Source organism: Malus sylvestris, chromosome 10 (genome assembly GCF_916048215.2).
Source record: "Malus sylvestris chromosome 10, drMalSylv7.2, whole genome shotgun sequence".
Taxonomy (NCBI): domain Eukaryota; kingdom Viridiplantae; phylum Streptophyta; class Magnoliopsida; order Rosales; family Rosaceae; genus Malus; species Malus sylvestris.
Genome location: NC_062269.1, coordinates 34,918,064 through 34,941,812, shown reverse-complemented (window position 1 = coordinate 34,941,812; position 23,749 = coordinate 34,918,064). Strand labels below are relative to the sequence as shown.

At 41.7% G+C, this 23,749-nt stretch overlaps 2 protein-coding genes and 1 pseudogene across 2 annotated transcripts; 1 reads left to right on the top strand and 2 right to left on the bottom strand.

The window, feature by feature from the left end:
- The first annotated feature begins 4,167 nt into the window (after window positions 1-4,167).
- On the top strand, window positions 4,168-5,314 carry LOC126586161 (transcription initiation factor TFIID subunit 8-like). Its single transcript, XM_050250861.1, has one exon. The coding sequence runs from the start codon at window positions 4,407-4,409 to the stop codon at window positions 5,184-5,186; it is 780 nt and encodes a 259-aa protein (XP_050106818.1). The 5' UTR covers window positions 4,168-4,406; the 3' UTR covers window positions 5,187-5,314.
- An 828-nt stretch (window positions 5,315-6,142) lies between these two features.
- On the bottom strand, window positions 6,143-8,971 carry LOC126586162 (vesicle-associated membrane protein 721-like). The gene is made up of 5 exons (XM_050250862.1): window positions 8,419-8,971; window positions 7,753-7,894; window positions 7,543-7,663; window positions 6,752-6,814; window positions 6,143-6,538 (listed from the first exon to the last, which is right to left on the bottom strand). The coding sequence occupies exons 1-5, from the start codon at window positions 8,606-8,608 to the stop codon at window positions 6,389-6,391; spliced, it is 666 nt and encodes a 221-aa protein (XP_050106819.1). The 5' UTR covers window positions 8,609-8,971; the 3' UTR covers window positions 6,143-6,388.
- A 222-nt stretch (window positions 8,972-9,193) lies between these two features.
- LOC126586163 (protein OSB2, chloroplastic-like) lies at window positions 9,194-22,424 on the bottom strand (annotated as a pseudogene).
- Window positions 22,425-23,749: the final 1,325 nt, after the last annotated feature.

Here is a 23,749-nt window from a genome sequence, read left to right as displayed (position 1 = left end):
GGTTTTGCTTCACACTGTCTTGATCAAGAGTGTGTGAAGCTTTTGAGAATTGTGGTTGCCCTCCATTGATGAAGCTTTTGTTGACACTATAAATTGGTTTTGCTTTACACTGTTTTGATCAAGAGTGTGTGAAGTTTTTGAGAATTCTGGTTGAACTCCTTTGATGAAGCTCTTGTTGGCACCATAAATTGGTTTTGATTCACACTGTCTTGATCAAGAGTGTGAAGTTTTCTACGAGTTGTAGTGTTTGCATTGTTACAGAGGGGAAATGTCTGAAGCAGATGCAAGAGGGCTGAATAGCTTGATCTTCGTATGCCATGCACTGAAGTTGTTGTTGACTTGCAATAAGACTTTGTTGGTGACTATAACTCTTGTTGGGCATAAGTGCTCCCCTAGTTGAGTTGTCAAGCTTGAAGGTTTTTTATTATTTGTGAATGCTAGGAGTTTACATGTACAAGTTGTACCACTCGTCTTCTGGTAGGTGAAATGAATGGTGAGTTGTTTTCATCACTTGGTTGGTGGTACGAAGGTGAGTTCCTTCATCACCTTTCATCACATTTCATCACCTGGTTGGTAGCACAAGGATGAGTTCCTTCTTCACCTGGTTGGTAGCATGAATGGCAAGTTGCCAAATGATATTAGAGTACGGGTTGTACATTTCATCACCTAGTTGGTGGCATGAAAATGAGTTCCTTCTTCACCTGGTTGGTGACATGAGTGGCAAGTTTCCAAATGATATTAGAGTACTGGTTGTACATTTCATTACCTAGTTGGTGGCATGAATGAGAGTACGGGTTGTACATTTCATCACCTAGTTTGTGGCATGAAGATGGGTTCCTTTTTCATCTGATTAGTGGTATGAGTGGCAAGTTGCCAAATGATATTAGAGTACGGGTTGTACATTTCATCACCTTGTTGGTGGCATGAAGGAGAGTACCTGTTGTACATTTCATCACATGGTTGGTGGCACGAAGATGAGTTCATTCTTCACCTGGTTGGTGGCATGAGTGACAAGTTGCCAAATGATATTAGAGTACGGGTTGTACATTTCATCACCTAGTTGGTGGCATGAAGGAGAGTACGGGTTGTACATTTCATCACCTGGTTGGTGGCATGAAGATGAGTTCCTTCTTCACCTGGTTGGTGGCATGAGTGGCAAGTTGCCAAATGATATTAGAGTACGAGTTGTACATTTCATCACCTGGTTGGTGACATGAAGGAGAGTGCGGGTTGTACATTTCATCACCTGGTTGGTGAGAATAAGGGCAAGATGTCGAGGCACATTGTAGCAAGTGTCGAAGACACAAAATATGTTGAACCCTTTCGAAGCACAGTTGGCTTATGTATGGATGCGTTGGAATGTATGATGTTTATGTATGAATGTGTTGGAATGTATGATATTTATGTATGAATGTGTTGGAATGTATAATGTTTATGTTGATTGATATGGGTGATGCTTATGAATGTTTTGCTATGCATGAAGGGATCCATGCTTTTGATATGTGAACCATGTTGGTTGTAACACTTAGTATCACATACTTTGTAACACTTCGTAAGCTTGTAACCCGATTGCCTCGGCATTGGCTTCGGTATCAGGTGTGCTATGCTGGGGTAAATGGCCACGCATGTGGTGTTCAAAGGTGTGTATGTCTCATACCTCGAGGTAGGGCCTGTCCTGACACGTGCTTGGCCCACTGTGTTGACTGCCTGGGGGCGGGCATTATCGTGGTGATTCCTTTGGTAATCGCAATAGTGTCTCTTACTTCTTTTACTAAAATGAGACTGGTGAGGATGTAAATCTTTCCTTTTGCTCTGAGATTGATATATCTGTTGACTTGGCGAAGTATTAAGTAAGGTAGAGGGAGGCACTGTTGCCCTTTGGAAGGTCTCGGTCTTCTCATTTGGTTAGATCTGGCTTCTACTCCCTACTTGCTAATAAGGGGTGGCTGTGGGGGGTTTCCCTTGGTATGTACTTGCCTCAACGGAAGCATGTTTATAAGTCTGGGCCATCACCTCAGAGTAAGTTTTCCATGTGTTGACTTTGATCATGTACTTAAAGAAACAGTCACGTAGCCCTGCCGTGAAGGCTTTGAGGGCAGTCTTGTCGTCTGCCTCAGCACAACGAGAATACTCATGGCTGAAGCGGCCAGCATACATACGTAATGACTCATCTAGCTTCTAGCAAATAATGTACAAGTCATCCACGGAGTGCAAGCGATCGGTCTGGAAAATGTGTTGAGAAACAAACAGTTTCCTCAATTCCTCAAATGAGTCTACCATCTCAGGTGTAAGACGGCAATACCAGTTTAGGGCTCCACCAGAGAGGGTAGAGGGGAAGAGAAAACATCGCTCTTCGTCAGAGTGCATCCGGTATGCCATGGTGGACTCAAAAAGGTTAAGGTGTTCAATCGAGTCCTCATTTCCAGTATAGAGTTGCAAGCCAAGCTTCTGCTTTGTCTTTACTTAGAGGAGGTGTCGAGGATCCTCCTTGTAAGAGGGCCAGACCTAGGTTGGTTTCAATCAGGTATCTCAGCTTGTCGTTCGGCCTTTAACTTGTTTACTTCCTTAAGAAGCTGTAGGACAAGAAGGTCCTGAGTGGAGTCATGTACCACTTGAGCTTTATTTCGTAAATCTCCATCTCCTCTTGGAAGTATGAAGGTTTGATCAAGAACATGTGATTTTTCCCTGGACTCGCCGTACTGACTTCCAAGGTATATCTGTCGGAACATCTCTGAGTCCCCTATACCTTCGTTTTTCTCTAGGACTTGTTGCCCATTCCCCAAATTGGTAGCCGGCCTGGCACATGGGAGGGGACCGAGTCTTTCAGAAACTCTTGGGTCATTGATCTTCGAGCTTATATGGATGGGATTGTCTAGACGTTACTTTAGGAAATCTCGACAGTCGCGAAAGACGGCTTTCGATCATTCCACTCCTTCTGTAAGGAGGTGTCTTCCTCCACTTCTCATGCTTCGGGTCGAAGCAGTTGAGTTGAGAGAAGTCTCATGTTGATCAATGTTTTAATGATTAGCTCGCTCCTCATCAAGGATACCTATGTCGAAGGAATGTGACCCTCCGTGTTGGGGGGCACCTAGAAGATGGTTGATGTCTACAGGGGTAACGAGCTCGCGTATTTGAGTACGTTTAGTTTCGTAGAGCGTCTCAAAAAGCTTCTCATACTGCTCATGGAGGACCTCATTCTTCATTGTTATCTTGTTGTTCTGAGCTTCTAGCTCATCGACTTTAGCTTGAAGAGCAACCCTCTTTTCTTCCTTTTTTCATTGCCTCGCACCAAATGCAAGAGGGGTGTCATTCTGTGTGTTGTGTCTTCCTTAGCTCCCCATATTGGAGAGGGATGCCTGGTCAAAAGAGAGTGTACGAATGGTGGAAACCAGCTTGGCAAAGCTGAAGAGAGTGGGAATAAATGTCGTTCCTACAGACGGCGCCAAATGTTGATGCACAAAATCAGTAAGGACTTTGGTACAACAAAAAGTGTTAAGTTTGTGACCTTTGCTAGATTGCTTCGGTCACTAGTGTGGATAAGTATGTAAATGGATAGGGACATGGAAGCAAACACAAGATGTACGTAGTTTACCCAGATTGGCTACGTCTATGGAGTATAGGAGTTCTCATTAATTGTGAAGAGTTTACATAAGTACATAGGTTCAAATTCTCCTTTAGTGAGTACTAGTGAATGATTTAGTACAAATGACATTCGGAAATATTGTGAGAGAATGATCTCTATTTATAGAAAAGAGTTTCTAGTTTCATTCTGACATTGACACGTGTCATGTTGTGATTGGCTTCTGATGTTGACACGTGTCGCGCTATGATTGGCTTCTGATGTCGACACATGTCGCGCTGTGATTGGCCTCCTAGTTGGAGGGAAACTCTTCTGGGTCTTTGACGGTATAACGTTGACCGGTGCTCAATAATTTCGAGATTGGTTAAGTATGGTACAAACAAGATGTATTGTAGAAGCATTCATGGAATGCCCTTAGCAGAGCACCACTGGTCCTCCTAATTCAAACCATATTCTGTGAATTATAAATGAAAACTCAAACCATTATTTCTTTTCGAAAAAGTTCAAAAACAAAAGAATGGTGCATCAAATTTTTGTATTTACACAACTCGATTTTATATTACCCTAATTCTCCTTACATTATTTAATTTTCAAAAACAATAAGCATGAACTGTTTGAAAATAAAATAAAAACGCGTGTGAAAATTACTTCTCACCTCAAAGAAAAACAAATTATTTCCCACTCAAAAAAACAAAAATAAAAACCCACTAATAAAAAGCCAAACTTTCTTCCAATAGTTTAGGGTTCAGAAGAAAACCAACACCAAGATTCGACCTGTAAACTGCCAGCAAGCACGAATCCACCTCCCCAATCAACCACCGCCACCATGTCCCCAAAATCAAAATCCAAATCACGACGCAAAACCCCAAAACAAGATCAAACCCCAACACCCCCATTCCAAAACCCGACACCACCAGAGTTCCAATTCGCCATCGCCAGGATCGCGGTTTCTCAGATCACCCAATCGGTCGGATTCAAATCCACGAAGCCCTCCGCCCTCGATACCCTAACCCACATCGCCGTCAAGTACATCGGCGCCGTAGCCTCCGCCTCGGCCTCCTACGCAGCCATGACCAACCGCACCAAAACGAACGTCTTCGACCTCGCCAATGCCCTCCACGACTTGCAGTCGGTGCAGGGATTCCAGGGCGCCTCCGCCCTCCACGAAAGTGGATACTGCGTACTGGGTTCGAGTGTTTTGAGCGATCTCGCCGGCTTCGTGAGGCGGAATCAGGAAACCCCGTTCGCCAGACCGATTCCCCGGGGAGAGAAATTGGGTGCGGAGGAAGGTGGGACTGTGATTCCCATTCCGCGGGAATTGGATTCCCGGAGGGGTTTGCACGTGCCGAGATGGCTGCCGGCGTTGCCGGAGGTGAAGAAGGCGGTTGGGAAGAGAAGGAATGGGGAGGAGCTGTGGGAGAATGTGGCGGCCGGAAATGGTGGCGATGGCGGTGAAAGTGGGAGCGGGAATGGTAAGGGGATATGCTGGGAATCGGGGGTAAAAAGTAAGAGGGGGAGAGTGAGGTTTAGGATAGGAGGAGGGAAGGAGAAGGGAATGGGTGTGGATTTGAGGAGTGTGGTGCGTAGACGAAGGAAGAGGGTGTGATGGCTTCTCGACTCAAATAATCTTGCCTTCATAGAATCATTTAGCCTAGGATGTATTTGACTTAGTAACTAGCTATTGGTCTTGGTGGGACTCTCTTCCAGTTTTATAAAACAAATTTTAAGTTTGAATCTCGTGATTTTTCTCAAATAATGATTTGGAACAGAACCTTGATAACTAGCTCAAATACATTACTCTAGCCACTTGCAAAAACGTGTTGGTGGCCCAATTCTGCTTTCAATCGTGTCAGTCCAAATATTGATATATATTCAGACCTCTAAATGGGTCTTGATTCAAATTTAGATTCATTTATAATTATATTAACAGATTTGATACTTATTTGGATCATCGGACATAACTTGTTGATTCAAATACTATTAGCATCAAATTTGGATAATCGGATTGAACCCTTATCGGATTTAATTTAAGACTTAAAAAAGATTAAAATATCATTAGTAACCTCATTCTTTGATTATATTTTTAGGAAAACTAATTAAAAACTTCATGTTGAACAATAAGAAAATAGGATAAAAGTTTATTTTTATTGTATAAAAATCTTAAACCACCATCACACAATCAGATTCAGATTAAATTCGAGTTAAAATCCAATCTATTGACAAGTCTATACATATGAGTTCATGTGGTGTCAAAAGAGATCTGCTATTCGTACTCGATAAAGGTTATTTCACACGCCTCCCTAACATATCCCTATCAAAAGTAGTGCAATTCATAGCCGCTCATGCGATTACGGCGCCTCGCACATGGATAGCAAGAAGGCGCTTATGCCCCGACGGTGCATAGCGCGAATTCACCGTCACGTGGTGTCTTGTGCCAATACTGCAAGATCAATTGTTAGCTTTTTTCGACATTATCGGGTCCAAAGGTAGTAGGTTACAAGTTACAACCAATGAGTGAGCAAATAGAACTACGATCAGGAAACCAATGACTATCTGGTTCACCCACTGCAAAGAAAATATCACTTCATTTATAAGCAACGCACTCATTTCTTATAACATAGTAACACAATATATGGAGTCCATTCGCACAAAAAATACGTCTTCCGACTCGTGCCACATCTGAAAATCACTACTTTTAACTAAGTACAGAGTTGCAACAGATATATGATCTTTCTCTTATAATGCTACAATATAATTGCAAAAGTTTGGTGACAAGGCGAAAATATTTTCTTAAGAACGGCAACGGGCTCATTTACCGCAGTTGAAACCGTGGCAAACAGACATGATTATGATAAGGATTAAGGCGATCAGGATTCCCAAAACAATCAGCTTCACCTTCATGTTCTGCAGCCACATCTTCCTCCGCATTTTAGTCCCGACAGTCCGAAAGTCCTGTGCCTGTAAGCAGGGAACACAGAATAACGATTCTTTCAACGTAAACAAATTCTTGAGAAGATGAATCAATTTAGAATGAGACACCACACATTGTACATTAGCAATGTGCTCGGACTTATGCGGGTGGCATGCTATCCAACTGGGAAACACTTTTACAAATAACTATTCAATTTACTAAACAAGGCCATGCAATTGTGAGAGAGAACGAGATATGACCTGTTGATGAAGGTTCTCAGTCTTATCGACTAAAAGCTCTATCTTTTCCCCCCTATCCAAAACCTGCATCAAAATGCAATACAAACATATGAGAAGAAAGATTATCCTACAGTGTGTAGAGATCCAAGGTATGAAAAAGACACCGCGAGCAAACAAGTCGCAAGTATGACCTTTGTTCTATGTCTCTATAAGAATGGATGTATATATTATACACCCAAAATCAACGATGAATCAATGATCGAACTTAGCCCATGTAAAATATAACACCTCAACAGACACATTGCTATTGGATACCACCAACATTATTATTATGAATTTATTCATATACACGAAGAATACAGAAAGTTGTGACCGGGAAAAAAGAGGGGCTCAACATTGAAACAAAGCTCAAATGAACCACTATCCTCAAGACTCATGCCACATCCCCTTCCCAAGTCCCAACTATCATTACTTGTTCCACATTGCCTGATCTGTTAGTAGCTTAGGTTCTAACAACACACACAAGATTGCACGTGCTCAATTAAGGACATGTGTCCGGATCTGTGTACAACTAAATGCTCAACAATTACTGAAGAGCATTTCTTCCTAAAGTCAGGGCGAAAACCCTCAATTCTATCTATATCCCATATTCGAAATAAATAAAATGGCCAAAAGACATAAACAATTAAGAAATAAATGGATGTGCGAAGCTCAGGCAGTTACTAACTAGAATCAATAATATTGTATCCCATCCATATCAACCAATCGTATACAAGCCAGGTGAGCGATACAGATAAACCAATGCTGTCTACCTTTTCGATATTCTCCATCATAACACCTTTAACTTCTGAAACCTGGGCCTTCACCTTTGCGAGCTTACTTATTTCTTCAGGATGATCAACACAGTATTGCATATGCTCCTTCAATTTTGACCTGCAATTAACGGAAGAACAAAATTAACAATTTCCACTACATACAATTCAATCAGCCTGCATTTTACATGATCTGGTCGGGTATAATACCCAAATTCCTTGTTCAGGCTGTTGGCAGCAGCCGTAGCAGCCTTTCCACTGCCATATTTTGCAACAAAGTCATCCTTGACACGCTCCAGAAATGCGATAGGTACTTGTCGTCCACTTGATTCATCCGCAACCACACAGTATGCTGCAACAAGAAGAAACTTCTGTCGGTATGACAATTAAATAACGTAACTGCAACCTTCGAATTGACACTAAAAAGAAGTTAAAAACACTCCAGATTTTAGATACATAGGATTTCAAATATCCTAACAATTCCAGCATCCACGAAATCAAGGGATTGGAAATATTTTCGACATTCGAAATGCAATAAGATGTAACTACAATAGCTAAAGTAGAATCACATTTGATAATTGGACAAAATTGGAAGCAGATTTGAATTCACTAATTCACACTTCAAAACATTAGCCTAAGATCCAAGATCTAGAACTCCAACGCACAGAAACCGAAATTCAGCGCCGAAAACTCAAAATTTACAAAGCAAAACCAAAGAATCGAGATCAAGCGCAGATCTAGCAACAATGAGGCACATCAAACGGAGCACAAGCAAGCGAAACGAACAAATCAAACAATCAATGCGGCATAAAGGAGATTTTCCAGCATTTTCTCGGGAAACAAACGGAAAATAAAAGGAAAGGGAAAGGAGATTACTGTAGCCATTGTCGACGAGGTAATTGAAGGTGTGGCCATCGCAGTTGTAGGTGAACTTGTTGTTGGTAGCAGGAAGCTTCTGGAGGCACTGGAAGGCAATGGAGTTGAAATTGCCGCTGAATTCCGTGTACTCCGCGAGAACCACAGTCCCTCGCGCCACGAACGCGTAGATCAGCGCCTTCTGCCCCATTTTTCTCTGGAACCTTCCGCTCTCTCTGCTTACTGCTGTGTGTTTCGATTTTTTTGCTTTTTTTGTTTCGAATTTAGGGGTTGGATTTTTTGGGTTTTTGATGTGTGAAGCGCACCTTTTGTTTCTCTCTCTATGATCTGTCCTCCCGCACTGGTTTTTGTTTTAGAGAGAGAAAGAGATAGAGACAGAAGGGAAGGTTAGGGGGTTTTAATGAGGTTTTAAAAAGTAGAGAGAGAAGTGTGGAAGAAGAAATGTGGGGGTTTAGAACTTTAAAATGTGGAGTTAATTTTAAACTAGAGTGATAGGGATTTTCTGGGGAAGGGTTGCTGTGAGGTAGGGATCATGAGAGGTTCATGAGGTCTTTCTTTTATTTTCTTAATCAAGGTGATTATCTTTATCTCAATTTAAATGAATTTTTTGTACATTTTTATCATTTAATGTATGAACGTTAATCAGGTTGATCCTATTTGAGGAATTGAGGTTCACTCTTAGTTTAAACACTCTGAAATTTATGCCGTTCAAAAGAGAGAGAAAAAGATATAGGCCCTTCAAGTTTTCTGAGTTCTATGAGGTGGGCTAGTGAGATAAGCTAATGAAAACCGTATAATTAAAATTGAGTGATGGGTACTTAGGCTCCGAACATAAGATCGGAAATGCATTTCATTCCCTATTGGGAGAGAGGATCCTCATCAGATCCTCTTTGTGAGGATCACGGGAATCCTCCAATCACATTCGTTCATCGTGCATCGTGCGGTCAGTTTTCGTCATTTACTATTTATATTCAATTTTAAATTAAAAATTTACAATAATTTCTAACCATACGATGTACGATGAACAGATATGATTTGAGGATCCTGAGATCCTGACAAAAAGAATCCGACGAGGACCTCCCTCCCCTATTTGAGTAGGAAGTTTCATTCGGCCTCGTACACGTGGCAGAGTTCAGGTGGCCATGTGAGAACTGCTCTCCGACCTGCGTTGTATGGAATAACAAATATTTCAGGTTTTTAATCCAAAAAAAGAAGCGTAAACAAATAAAAAAGATGAAGAGAGGTAAAGCATCAATTTGCCTGCCTCACACGTCACCTCACCATCACAATCACCGTCTCAGTCTCACACCCACAAGAAAGATAGGAGAGAGATATAGAAAAATATAATAATTATTTCCTTTTTTGATTTTTTTTATATATATTTATCTCAAAAAATAGAGTACAGATGCATAGAAGAGGGAAAATAGAAAGAATGGTACGGGAAATAACTCATTTCGTTTTGAGTTTGAGTTTGAGTTTTCATAACCATTTCGTTTAGTATTTTCGTTTTTTTATTTCATTGCATACAAGAATCATTCACTCTGTATTATAAACAAAGAAAACAAAAGTACATATTTCAGTATTGTCGTACCTAAAATTAAGGATTGAGATCACCTCTGGATCCTAGTCTTCGGAGCAAACTGAGCAAAACATCTCACCCTACAATTTTCATCTTGCCTTGTTTTGCGTGAGAATTGTTCAATATTTAAATTTATTTCTCGCCATAGGATCAAAAATGGGAGGATGGGATGTCTTGCTCAATTTGCTCCGGAAGCTGAGATCTGGAGGTGATCCCAGTCCGAAAAATTAACTCAAATCACAAAAAGAAAAACAAGTTTCAAAATACGTGTAGAAATGTTGTTAAAAGTGAAAAAGCAAAAAGGTAAAGACAGATTTCATCCAATGCCTTTCCAATTTGGAGCTTAATAATTTTCATAAGAACATTGCTTCTACAAGCAATCAAGGATTCTTTTAGCTAATTAACCATTAAAAATGAAGAATCTTAACATACAACTTAAGTACAGTTTCACATTCATTAATCTTCGATATTTCGATAGTTTACTCAGATGCCAGAGGTCACCTAGAATCATATTTCGACTTCAATGACTGATCATAGGCGGAAACAATATGAAAGACATTTTTCTTTTCAGTTTTTGGTGCATTGTGCCGTTGGTTCGAGTGCTCTATGCTCTTGACTGTCAAAACTAAACTAAGAAAAATCCATAACCCTTCAATGGTTGCATAAAATGATGACAGAATACATATGGGATAAATTTGTGCAGGCTCACCTTTAATCTCGTTTACCAGTGTCCACGCCTTCAAGTTCTGACAAAACAAGCCATAGTGCACGACCGCCTTCCTTATGCTTGAAATCAGGGGAGTTTGGCTTCACCTGTAAGGGAAACAATTATGTCAAAGCTTTTACCGGTAAAATCAGTCAGATAACGAAGACATTTCAAGGAATCGTCACCAATCCATTGAGCTTCTTACTGCGGCAGTCCCACCACTGTTTTGGATTACTAAGAAGATCACTCCAAGAACCTAACGTACAGTCCCCATCATTCCTCAAGCTGGCTGCAAAACAATTCAGTACCTCCTTTTTCGTCGGTAACAAGACTATAATTAGTAAAAACACTTTAAACATTTATTTTATCAAGCCAACCCAGCATTAAAAAAAATGAAACGTCAAATCTTTTGATGACCAAGAAAATTACTTTCACGACTCTCTGGTATTGGTTTCTGACTCTCTGGTATAGGTTTTTTACCAAATGCCAATGAACCTGACTTATTTAGGATCAATTCAGGAGTTTTGTCATTAATCCAATGTGATTCTCCATTGTTCTTCCGTTCAAATGCTGCATCTTTTGGATCCTGGGCACAAATTATAAAATGTACGATTAACTATTTACAAAAAAAGAAAAAAAAGAATCCACATCCCCATTTATATAAAGCACGAGTGTGTAACAAAGAAAAGTCAAATGAAATAACCCATATAAAATTTGCTACCTCTTTCAAATCTTTCCATGCGAGAAGGTGTCTTTCTTCCATGACTGATCCATATCATCCTTGACAACTGCTACGACAAATGGTTCTAAATCGATAAACATAAACAATATATGGAGGAAGGTACAAGAAAAATGCACACAAACATCATACAAAGTTGCGAGCATGCCAAACATGAAAGGAACAGCATAAATGTTTTGAACAGAAATAAATCATATATTTTGAATCAAAGTAATCACTAATTGAGTGTTGTGAATCTCAAATGCATGTTTGTACTTTCCTAGCATATTTTCTGGGGGACAAATGCTGTCTCGTGTTTCTTGAATTTCTAAGTTTACCAAAAGGTATGCATACAACTCATTTGTTATGTTTTCTTTTGGTTAAACCTCCCCAGAAATGAAAATAAATGTACAACGCCAACTAAAGTACAGATTAATGAGATTAAATTCATGTACTTTAGTGTCAGTGAGTCAGCATGTCATATCTCCATTTTGCGATATTACATAGAAGGTAGCACTCGATCCTTCAGTGTGTGATTATTATTCAAGTACTATAAGGTGACAAAGTAGGAGCTGATAATCACTTGAACAAACTTACCGGTGTGATCGGCAGTCCTTTCTTCTTGTCTGTCAGCTTTAGAGCTTTTATTTAGTTGTGAAGATTCTTCAACAAAGTAGAGGGTATGCACCAAAACCTAACAAGGTTAGACCTTAGTTTTTAGATACATATAAACACACATAACTGTATACATAGCCAATAAAAAGAAACGAGTTGGAAAGAAAGAAAGCATGCTAGCAGAAAAATTCCACCTCCCACATTTACTAAATTAAAGTATGAGCAACTACACTAATATTGGCTTCTAAAACATGTCATATAAGCCTCAAAACTAGCAAGAAGACTGAAACTACGAAAAGCGCTATGTGAAAATTGACTAAGTTTGAATCAAAGCTAGTATTGCATTCTCTTTTACACAGAGAGATTGTTTGGGATAAAATCTGAACTTTGGGCCAGAGAGAAAGTCGGCCCAAACCCAAGGCCCAGAGGAAAACTTAGGAGGCAGGAAAGAGGCTTTCGGCTGGGCACAAATTACAAAGGCCACCTGCTTACCTGCTCAAAAACCACAGGGGGTAGGTTATTCAATCACTGCACAGCCCAATAAAGTACTGTATTGGTGGCATTCATGTAAAAAAGCTAGTGAGTCATCACCAAACCGCATTCGGGCAACCGCCATTGCTACAGGAACCCAAGCTGAATCCGTCTATAAAAGGAGGAAGAGAAGACAGAATTAAGGACACTCAAACAAACAAACAAAAGCCAAAACTCTGCTCAAGCCAGATTTGCCTTCAACAAAGCTGTAGTCAGCACAAGCCTTCATCCCGTTCGGGATAAACCTTCCCAAACCCCTGTAATAGCTCTGCTACCTTGTCCTTGGTGGTATCGATTCATTTTGTATCCTCTTCTCCCCATCAACCCCTTCTGAAAGCTTTCAGACCTTTGATAGAGCCACAAAGATAGATTTTGTAAGAAGTTCAGCCTTGGCCGATAAGGTTCAAACTTGCCCGACTATCTTTGCTCTGTCTTTGTCTTTTCTTTCTTTTAAAAGCACAATAACATGTTATATATTCTCAGTTATATACAAGTTATTTCTGGCAAAGTCACAATGAAAATGAGTCTTCAGCACTTGAATCCGATCTGAATCACGTCAGAGTTTAGATCAGATCTGAGGCTTAAGCCCGCGGGCATGTAATTTAAAGATCAGTTTAAAAGTCCTTGGCCTCAAGGCATAAAAAAGAACTCTATGTGGACTCAACCCATCCACGACGATCCTTGATAAGCGAGAAGTCCGAAGTTACTTGGGGCGCAAGTAATCAATCTATTTCTCCGTTTTGTTACTATTATATCTTGATTCGTAGAAAAGGCTTAAGCATAGAGTGAATTCTGATAGAAAGCCTCAAGGCCTACACCTAAGGCCCCACGAAGGCATCTATTTAGCTTCATTTTATGTTGCGGTCTAGTTGGTCCGAGTATAAGGATTAACTCTGATGGGAAGCCTCAAGGCCTATACCTAAGGCCCTACAAAGGCATTCATTTGGGTTCGTCCTACCTCTTGGATTCAGATAATCAAAGGTATAATAGTGATAAAACTCTGGCAACCATAAAAGGCCAAATATGATACATCCAAGCGCTGGTTTAGTTTGACAGGAAGCCTCAAGGCCTACACCTAAGGCCTCACAAAGGCACCTGTTATATCTAACTCGGTTTCTCGGGCGTATACATATTCAATCAAACACCCATTCAACATCTGCCATACTGAAGATGGCAGTGGCACGCCTGAGCACGATAAAGTTAATCTTGATTGTGAGCCTCAAGGCCTACACCTAAGGCCCCACAAAGGCACCCTTTCAAATTAACTCTGTCATTCTCTTTCAGATCTGCCCGACGAAGGCTTGCCCAAGCAAGCCCGAGAAGAAAGCAGGAGTACGACAGATACCCTCAACCGACGCCATTCTCCCAGGGGAGCTGTGTGCTCGACCGCCAGGAGATTCCTGCGACGAACATAGTTTTGGCACGCCCGGTGGGATCAGAAAAAGCTACACTTCTAAGATCTTACATGTCCAAAAAGAGAAGCTATAAACTTGCCAAAAAAGAAGCCAAGAAGGATCTTTTCCAGATGACAGAGCAATCAGAAAATCCTTTATCCCCGTCTGGACAGGTGGTCTCAGATAGTTCGACTGCATCTGAGAAATCACAGGGGAAATGGATTAATGAAGAACTGCAAGCTACAATGATCCAAGTGTTGAAAAGCATGGAAATAATTTCCTTGGAGACTAAGGGAGAAGTGAGCAGACTCTGCATGCTTACAGGAAATCTACAAAGGAGGCTGGATTTGGAGTTCTCCACTCCAAAGGGTGCTCAAAGAAGTGGAATAAGTCCAGTTGTTATAAGAAGTGAGCCAATCATTCCTTTGTTTCCACTACTAGAAGAAGAAAAGGATAGGGGAAAGAAGAAGGTGATACCTGAAGGAAGTCAAGCAGTGATGGAGTCAGCTTTAGAAAAGGAGTTTCCCAGCTTCCCATTATTATCATTTAATGATAGGAGGCAGAGCGAACAAGAAAGAATGAAGTTTGGACTGCCAGCCACGGCTGGAGAAACTAGCGGGAAAGAAACAACCACTACTACGTCAGATAAACCTCTACCTTATAGACCACCCCCGATGGTCAACAAAGGTGGAGGATCTAACTGGAGAAAATCTGAAACCAGGAGGGAAGCAAACGCGGGCAATGACCGGAGTCCGAAGGTTGAGTCCGCTATCCATGGCCAGAATGGTAATTTAGCTACCCAGCAACTAAGAGAAGAATTGGCCGAGTTAAGAAGAACGGTGATTCAAAACGCCCAGCCTCGAGTTCGTCCAGTATTCAGGGTTACCTACCAGAAGCCATATCCTGAATATATCGATGAGTTAAATCCATTCCCTCTTAATTTCAAGATGCCCGCATTCCCGACTTTCACAGGGGAAGATAGCAGTGTGTCCTCTAGGGATCATATTTTCAAATTTTCTAATCATTGCGTGGCGTATGAGGACAATCCAACTACAAATTGAGGTTGTTTGGAAATTCACTAGCAGGATTGGCATCTCAATGGTATTCTCTATTACCCCCCAATTCCATTGCTAACTGGGGGCAAATGGAGATGGCTTTCCATGAACAGTTCTACAGGATAGAGCCAGAGCTCACCATTAATGATCTGGTAGAAGTGAAACAATATGATCATGAGTCCACCGAAGATTTTATGATGAGGTTCAGGAGGACAAGGATGAGATGTCAGTTCCCTGTCAACCAAGCACAGCTCATATCCATTGCTCAAAGGGCTTTAAAATTACCTTTGAGAAAAAGGTTCTATGATGCACAGTTTAATGAGCTACAAGAGTTGGTGATTGCTGCCACTAAGTATGAGAGGCTGTTACAGGAGGAACAGCAGGTAAAACATACTTCCAAAACTCCTCCGTTCTACAAAAATAAAGCTACTATTCACCATGTAGAGGTTGGGGAGGTTGGACCCGAATGCAAAGATGATCATGGGGAGAAGAGTATAGATGTGTGTGCTGCTGAGATGATCACACCCTTCAAGCCATTGACTATCAAAGGGTTAGTCCAACCAGTCAAGGACCAGAAGATCGTGATGAATGATGGTGGGTTCGTACCCATGAAACCCCCAAAGTATCAAAGTTATTCTTTCGATCTAACCAAGGCGCCAGAAATCTATGAAGAGCTTGTGCGAGCAAGAGTCATTTTGCCCGACAGCACCAAAAAGATGCCCAAGCCCGAGGAACTCAGGGGGAAGAAGTATTGCAAGTTACATTATACCTTCAACCACTCTATAGTCAATTGTGTCCAGTTTAGGGACTGGGTACATGATCTTATAGTGAAGGGGAAGTTACTACTCGATTCACCTCAGGCTAGTATGATGGTGGATACTAACCCTTTCCCCGAAGTTCCTATTAGCATGATCGACCTCGTTTTCAAAGAATCGGGGTTATCAACAGAATAAAATGCCATTGAAAGAACCCGGGGGCAGGGGCTAAGATTGCCAACCATAAAGATGGAGGAGGAGGAAAGCAGGTAGGCGGGGGGGCATAGAGTTGCCTGAGGCCTATTCAAATGAAGCAGAACAGGAGGAATGTTACATATCCATTCTAAACAAAAAGAGATTACAAAGTAATTCTATTCCAAAAACTTTACATCTTCACATAAGGTGATTATTCTAGAATGATATGTTCGCATGATGGTAAAAATCCTATTTGGTTCAGCCAAGACAGTATGGCTGTTTACAAGTTCAGACTTGGTTTGCTCTAACTCTGAAGTCGCTTTTTCCACCCCTTCGATCTGTTGCTCAAGGTTATCCAGAAGAGTTGTTTGCTCCGCCCTAAGGATCATCAGTTGTCTCTCCAACTTCTGAATTTCAGAAGAAACAACTTCAATCCGTTCTTTGGTCTGCATACTCTCTTCCATCAACCGACTAACTCGGGTAGAGGAGCTCGATTCTCTCTCTATGAAGCATTTTGCCCGGTTAGCCAGCCGGTCTGCTCTCTGATGTTGCTCCCTGAGGGCCCTCAAGTTTTCAAAGAAAGAAAGGAAAGAATCATACTGAGGCTTGGATAAGCGATCGTTTTTAAAGAACTCAGTAATGACTCTCTCAAGGTCACAGAGAGCCTTGAGGCTAAATGATGCAGTGAATTCTTTCTTTGCCCAGGTTTGAAAGATTTGTTGCTGTTCCGAAGACATAGATTTTGTTGAAGCCTGCTTTGAAGACTTCAACCGCGTCTCAAGTCGCCCGAGTGCTTCGAAGAGTTTGGGCAACTTGGCAGGATCAGAGGAGGAAGGAGAAGGGTCCGGCATAACAGTTTCTTCTGGTGAGATAATGCCTATGGAAGGGGCAATTTCTGTTTGTTCAATCAGTTCATCTCTAGACAGGGAGGTGTCAACATCTCCAGAGGAAGAAGGAGGTTGAAAGCACCTTGGGTTACGGGCCATTGGAGGAAGGGAAGTTTCTTTTGGGGAAGCCCGCTACAAAATTTCAGGATCAGGACAAGATAAACTATACACAAGTCAAAACAAAGGAGGCTTTGGAAAGAAGAAAGTTACCTGACTTAACCCCGAGGTTTCACCAGAGAATGCACTAACTCCTTGTCGAAGTAAAGATTTTTCACCACCAGCGACAGATGGGAGAGTTGTGCCTGAACCTGTGCCTACATCCTGGTTGTATCCGAAGAAAGTAGTGATGATCAGCAAAAGGTCACCAGAAGAAGAAACAAGAAGAAAATATTCTAGCACCTGAGGTTGATCTTGAGGAGAAGGAGGTTCATTGACCAACTGGCGAGTAAGCGCTTGCGAAATAGTTGTGTTTGAAGCTACAGGGATCTCAGGAACTATGGGTTCTTTATCCAAGGCCACTGACGAGGAAAAGGGTTCATATCCCGAAGATGGCTGCAAAGAACATGGATAGGAGTTACTTGGGTAGCAATGTGCAAAGTTGAAGTGAAAAGAAAGAGTAACTCACCAAAGTATCATCCTCATCCACAAAATGCAATATGATTCCTGTGGAAGGATCAAATTGAGAAGAAGGGGTTGCATCTAGGGCAGGTTGCGGAGAAAGACTTTCTTTCCTTGTAGCCTAAGCCAAATTATTCGAAAGTCAGAAAGGTTTGAAAATAAGGAAGTATAAAGATAGAAGTCATACCTCTTTAAGTGTAGCAGCCCTTCGTGATTCCTTCTTAGAAGCAAGGGTTGACCTTTTAGAAGCTTGAGGTCCTGTTTAAGTGATAAAGGGATAATCAGATAAGGGAGAAAGGTAGCCATTTGATCCGGAAGAGGAGATACTCACTGGAAGATTGTTCTGTCTCTTTACTCGCTTCAGAAACAGGAGCAGATGGGACTGCTGGCTTAGGAGGAACGGTGACTCTTGCCTGCTTACTCTTTCGGGTAAGAATTGGTCGTGTGATTGCTGAAGGAAGTGCTGGATCAGAGATTGTGGTTTTAGTTGTGTCCACCCTCTTTCGTTTAGATGCTTTGGTCGTATCTTTGGCTATTCCTTTAATTGTTTCTTCAACTCCTGAATCCCCAAGAGATTCTGAGACGTCTGTCCCCTCCCCGGCTTCTCGCCTTTCAGCTTCTGCTGCAGCACCATGAAGAACTGCGACATCAGCAGAATCATTTTCTGATTCGACGGCTTCGGATTCAGTATCGACTGAAGCTGCAGAAACAAGTAAGAGTGAGGAAAATAAACAACAAGGAAAGCAAAATCGATTAGGAAGAAAGTCACCTATTAGGAGTAATCGGTTTTTCTCTTGGATCATATCTTTCCAATTTGCAAGCTCGCCCGAGCTAGGATATGATTTAAGAGAAAGCTGGCTGAAAATACGATCGTGGTTCACTTTCAAATCTCCTCCGTATTTTCTAGTCCACCTTTCCTCCCACCAAGAGGAAAACAGCGAGGTACATTCGAAATTAAGAACAACGGAATGTCGGGCTGCTTGGTTCATCACGTCCAAACTACGGCGGGCAGCTCGAAATATTGCTTCAGAAGGAGTCTGTAACCGAAATGAAGTGCCACAATGGATGGAGTCGAAGAATGGGACAGGTATGGATTGCCTAAATCCTAACTGCCTGCTGCAGAAGTTAGGATGATACACCTCCAAGCCTCGATCATACCGATTTCCCCGGACCCCCCAGGCCAAGTCTCTTGGCTGAATACAGCTGATAAACTTTTCCCTGCAGAAAGGAGCAGCATCCTCACCAGGGGCATCTTGGAAGGCTTGGTCAGAAAACCAAGGATATCTCCTCAAGACCGATGCACCCCATTCCAAGTCTGACCGAGTCCTGCAGACTCGAAAAAAGTAGAAGCATGCAAAGGTGGAATGATCTACAGGAGGAGCTTCAGCCAGGATTCGGGCAGGAGCCACACCCTCTGGAAACTCTAGATTGATAGCCCGAAATTCTGGAAAATACCATTGTAACCAAATCTGTATCATCCAGAAGAGGCCGTTCAAATTGGTCTCAAAGGGCTCATCCCGGGTCATGTCAAAAAGAAGGTGATAGAGATGGGAGAGAAGGAATGGACCCGTGGCAACGTCATCAAAATTGTGAAGAACCTTTACCAAGGGGATCCATTCTACCCGTACCCCCTTGGATTTGTTGGGGAAGACGTGCTTGTTAAGCCAATAAAGAAGAAAGTACATATGTTCCTGATCTTTGTCGGCTTGAGGAGAGCCTACCCCGAAGTTCTTCTTGACAAAAGGGATAAATCCTTTAAAGGAGGTTCCATAACTTTTGAAAGTAACTGAGTTATAGCTGAGAGGAAGGAAGTAGGTGGAAGAACTTGAGCCCCCGGTGGTAGCGGATGGAATCCAATCTTGAGTAACATCTATCACCCTGCCCGATGGCCTCAAACCGAAGACTTGGGCCATATCAAGAATGGTGGGAGACATGGGACCCATACGGAAATCGAAGGTGTTTGTGCTCGTATTCCAAAAGAGGAGGGCAGAAGTAAGCAATTCGGGCTTAGGGGTAATTGAAATCTTCGAAAGCATAATCAGTTCGTAGATGCCATTACTCATCCATTTCTGCTTGAAGGAAGGTTCCAACTCGTCAATCCACTGGGCCCAGGCAAGATCATTCATCAAGGGAAAGCCTCGACGATGAAAAGACCACTTAGAAGAAGAAATGCCCGAGTCGGCCAAATAAGGATTTGGGGTAAACCAGTTTCCCCTAGGCATATTACTTTCTATTACTGAGGGAACCCGAGAAATCCAGGCAGGACCCAAAGATTGAACCCCATGCATCTCAAAGAAGAGTTCAGAATGCAGGCCTGCCCGCGGACGATGCAGCCCGTTGAGCAGACGGCGTAGAGTGGCAATTCCTTCACCAGACTCGTAGGATGGTAGGGTTTGGCCGGATCCTGAGGCCATTTGATGAAGGCCGTGGGGAAGAAGAACAAGGAAAACGGTAAAGATGCAACCTCGTCGGACAACGAGAAAGAAATGATGAAAGAATTGGGGAAGTTTTGTTGTATCAGAGAAGGTTTTCTTTTTTACGAAACACAGAGAACGGAGAAGTTCACTCACATGGGTTCTAAGAATTCTAAAGGTTTAAAACAGGGGTCTCTTTCAATTAATGTTGGCGCTTGGGATCCCAACCTTAACATCAATTGAAGGGGGCACTGTTTGGGATAAAATCTGAACTTTGGGCCAGAGAGAAAGTCGGCCCAAACCCAAGGCCCAGAGGAAAACTTAGGAGGCAGGAAAGAGGCTTTCGGCTGGGCACAAATTACAAAGGCCACCTGCTTACCTGCTCAAAAACCACAGGGGGTAGGTTATTCAATCACTGCACAGCCCAATAAAGTACTTTATTGGTGGCATTCATGTAAAAAAGCTAGTGAGTCATCACCAAACCGCATTCGGGCAACCACCATTGCTACAGGAACCCAAGCTGAATCCGTCTATAAAAGGAGGAAGAGAAGACAGAATTAAGGACACTCAAACAAACAAACAAAAGCCAAAACTCTGCTCAAGCCAGATTTGCCTTCAACAAAGCTGTAGTCAGCACAAGCCTTCATCCCGTTCGGGATAAACCTTCCCAAACCCCTGTAATAGCTCTGCTACCTTGTCCTTGGTGGTATCGATTCATTTTGTATCCTCTTCTCCCCATCAACCCCTTCTGAAAGCTTTCAGACCTTTGATAGAGCCACAAAGATCGATTTTGTAAGAAGTTCAGCCTTGGCCGATAAGGTTCAAACTTGCCCGACTATCTTTGCTCTGTCTTTGTCTTTTCTTTCTTTTAAAAGAACAATAACATGTTATATATTCTCAGTTATATACAAGTTATTTCTGGCAAAGTCACAATGAAAATGAGTATTCAGCACTTGAATCCGATCTGAATCACGTCAGAGTTTAGATCAGATCTGAGGCTTAAGCCCGCGGGCATGTAATTTAAAGATCAGTTTAAAAGTCCTTGGCCTCAAGGCATAAAAAAGAACTCTATGTGGACTCAACCCATCCACGACGATCCTTGATAAGCGAGAAGTCCGAAGTTACTTGGGGCGCAAGTAATCAATTTATTTCTCCGTTTTGTTACTATTATATCTTGATTCGTAGAAAAGGCTTAAGCATAGAGTGAATTATGATAGAAAGCCTCAAGGCCTACACCTAAGGCCTCACGAAGGCATCTATTTAGCTTCATTTTATGTTGCGGTCTAGTTGGTCCGAGTATAAGGATTAACTCTGATGGGAAGCCTCAATGCCTATACCTAAGGCCCTACAAAGGCATTCATTTGGGTTCGTCCTACCTCTTGGATTCAGATAATCAAAGGTATAATAGTGATAAAACTCTGGCAACCATAAAAGGCCAAATATGATACATCCAAGCGCTGGTTTAGTTTGACAGGAAGCCTCAAGGCCTACACCTAAGGCCTCACAAAGGCACCTGTTATATCTAACTCGGTTTCTCGGGCGTATACATATTCAATCAAACACCCATTCAACATCTGCCATACTGAAGATGGCAGTGGCACGCCTGAGCACGATAAAGTTAATCTTGATTGTGAGCCTCAAGGCCTACACCTAAGGCCCCACAAAGGCACCCTTTCAAATTAACTCTGTCCTTCTCTTTCAGATCTGCCCGACGAAGGCTTGCTCGAGCAAGCCCGAGAAGAAAGCAGGAGTACGACAGATACCCTCAACCGACGCCATTCTCCCAGGGGAGCTGTGTGCTCGACCGCCAGGAGATTCCTGTGACAAACATAGTTTACAGAGGCATAAAGGACATCCGACTGACTTCAAAATACAATTGTCAAACCAAACGAAACACTTAAAAGAGAAGAGTAATGAGTATACTATAAAATCGCTCAGATTAAACAAATGCATTATCTCAGTGAAATCGTATGAACCCACATTTCGAGTAACAACAGAAACCGGAAACTCGGCATAAAGGGTCCCCTAGAATTTACCTGGAGACGACCCTGGTCCTCCCCAGCATTCAAATGGTCCAAATCCGACCTCAAACTCCCAGCAACAAACACAAAGTCACTGTCTTTCAAATGCAAATCAGCAGTATTAGCCAAGTCGCCCTCAAAGACGATGGGAATCCTGAAAAAACCCCAACAAAAAAATTCAAAAATCTTGCATAATACCAATAGCAGAAACAGTGATCGAATTCGGAATTCAACATTTACCGGTGAGAATTAGCCGGAGAGGGAGACGAGGAGGTGAGAACGGTGGCTGCCAAGACTTTGCCATCAGGGGTACGCACGACGTGAAGAGGGGTGCGCACCGCATTGGCGATCTTTGGCTGGAAGGGGACTTGGGTCGGGCGCGGCAGCAAATCGGGGTTTGGCGGCGGCGGCTGCGGTGGTTTGGACTTGAAGCGGAGTCTAGTGACAGTGTGAGTGTTTGGGGTTTGGGGTTTAGCGGCGGTGGTGGAGAAGTGGGATTGGAGAAGAAGTAACGCCATCTCCTACCGAATGAGGAGGAAAGAGGGCCAAAAATACCCTGAAAACCGTATCCGAGGTAGACCAGAGGGCTTTGGAATTTGAGAGGTCCCACAAAATCGGGAGGGCTAGAGCACTGGCCACTTCCAGCCAGCCCTGGGCTGGCCAATTTTTTTTTTTTTTGAAGTATTGGATTTCATGTCGGTTATGAAGAGAATAATAGAGTATATAAAAATGTGAAAGATGTTAACAGATAGTTAAAGTTACTGTTGTAATAATTTCTTTTACTTTTGGTATCTTTAGTTTTACCACAGTTGATTGTATATATACTCTGTAATATTATTCTTTAAGATTAATGAAAAAGACTTTTCATTTCCTCAAACAGTTGATTGTATATATACTCTGTAATATTATTCTTTAAGATTAATGAAAAAGACTTTTCATTTCCTCAATAGGTTAGGCCATCTCCAACCGATGGCTGGCTATAGGACTCGTTTTAGCCCTCTAGCCCTTAAAGATTTTCCAAGATATTAATATTTTAATGAACAGTACAGGGTCATATTTGTCTCCGTCTCCAACCGAGGGCCAAAGGGTCAGATGACTCGTTTTAGCCCTTTCACAAAAAACCATCTCCAACCGAGGGCCAAATGGTCATAGAGGCCAAACATAATTTATTATTTAAAAACTACAACTTAAATTCAAATTCAACGGCTAAGTGAAAAAAATGGCTTAATTTAATTTAATTTTGTATAATGGCTTAAGAAGTTAAAGGAAAAAAATAGAATTTAAAAAAAAAAACGAAACAAATTTTGTGAAACAGAAGTTATAGGACAAAAATGAAATTTAAAAAAAAATATAAAACAAATTTTGTGAAATAGAAGTTATAGGAAAAAAAATGAAATTTAAAAAAATATAAAATAAATTTTGTGAAATAGAAGTTATAGGAAAAAAAAATAGAAGTTATATGAAAAATTTTGTAAATAAAAAATAATAATAAAACTGTAAAAAAAAAAATTAAATGCAACAGCTACTAGCCGTTGCATTTGAATTTTTTCTTAAGAAATCCTGTCGGTTATAATCGACAGTAATACATGCTATTATTTAGTATAAATGTATCCTGTCGGTTATTTCTGTCGGTTATAACCAACATAAATAACAAAACATTAAAAAAAAATTGCCCAACCTCGGGCTGGCTGCATGCAGCCAGCCCTCCAGCCTTCTCCGATTTCGTGGGGTCTTCCCAGATTCCAAAGCCTTTTGGCATAGCCCTCGGTTGGAGATGGTTTTCGGGCTATTTTCGGTCCTCTGAACTCTCTGGTTGGAGATGGCCTTGTTCTTCAATATAATG

Bases quoted from the DNA above. Each gene is read 5' to 3' on its own strand.
- LOC126586161 (XM_050250861.1), top strand. From the start codon at position 4,407: ATGTCCCCAAAATCAAAATCCAAATCACGACGCAAAACCCCAAAACAA.
- LOC126586162 (XM_050250862.1), bottom strand. From the start codon at position 8,608: ATGGGGCAGAAGGCGCTGATCTACGCGTTCGTGGCGCGAGGGACTGTG. The intron at 7,895-8,418 runs GTAATCTCCTTT...TTCTTGTTGCAG, and splicing joins CCTCGTCGACAATGGCTACA to CATACTGTGTGGTTGCGGAT. The intron at 6,539-6,751 runs GTCATATCTCGT...CCCTGCTTACAG, and splicing joins CTGAGAACCTTCATCAACAG to GCACAGGACTTTCGGACTGT.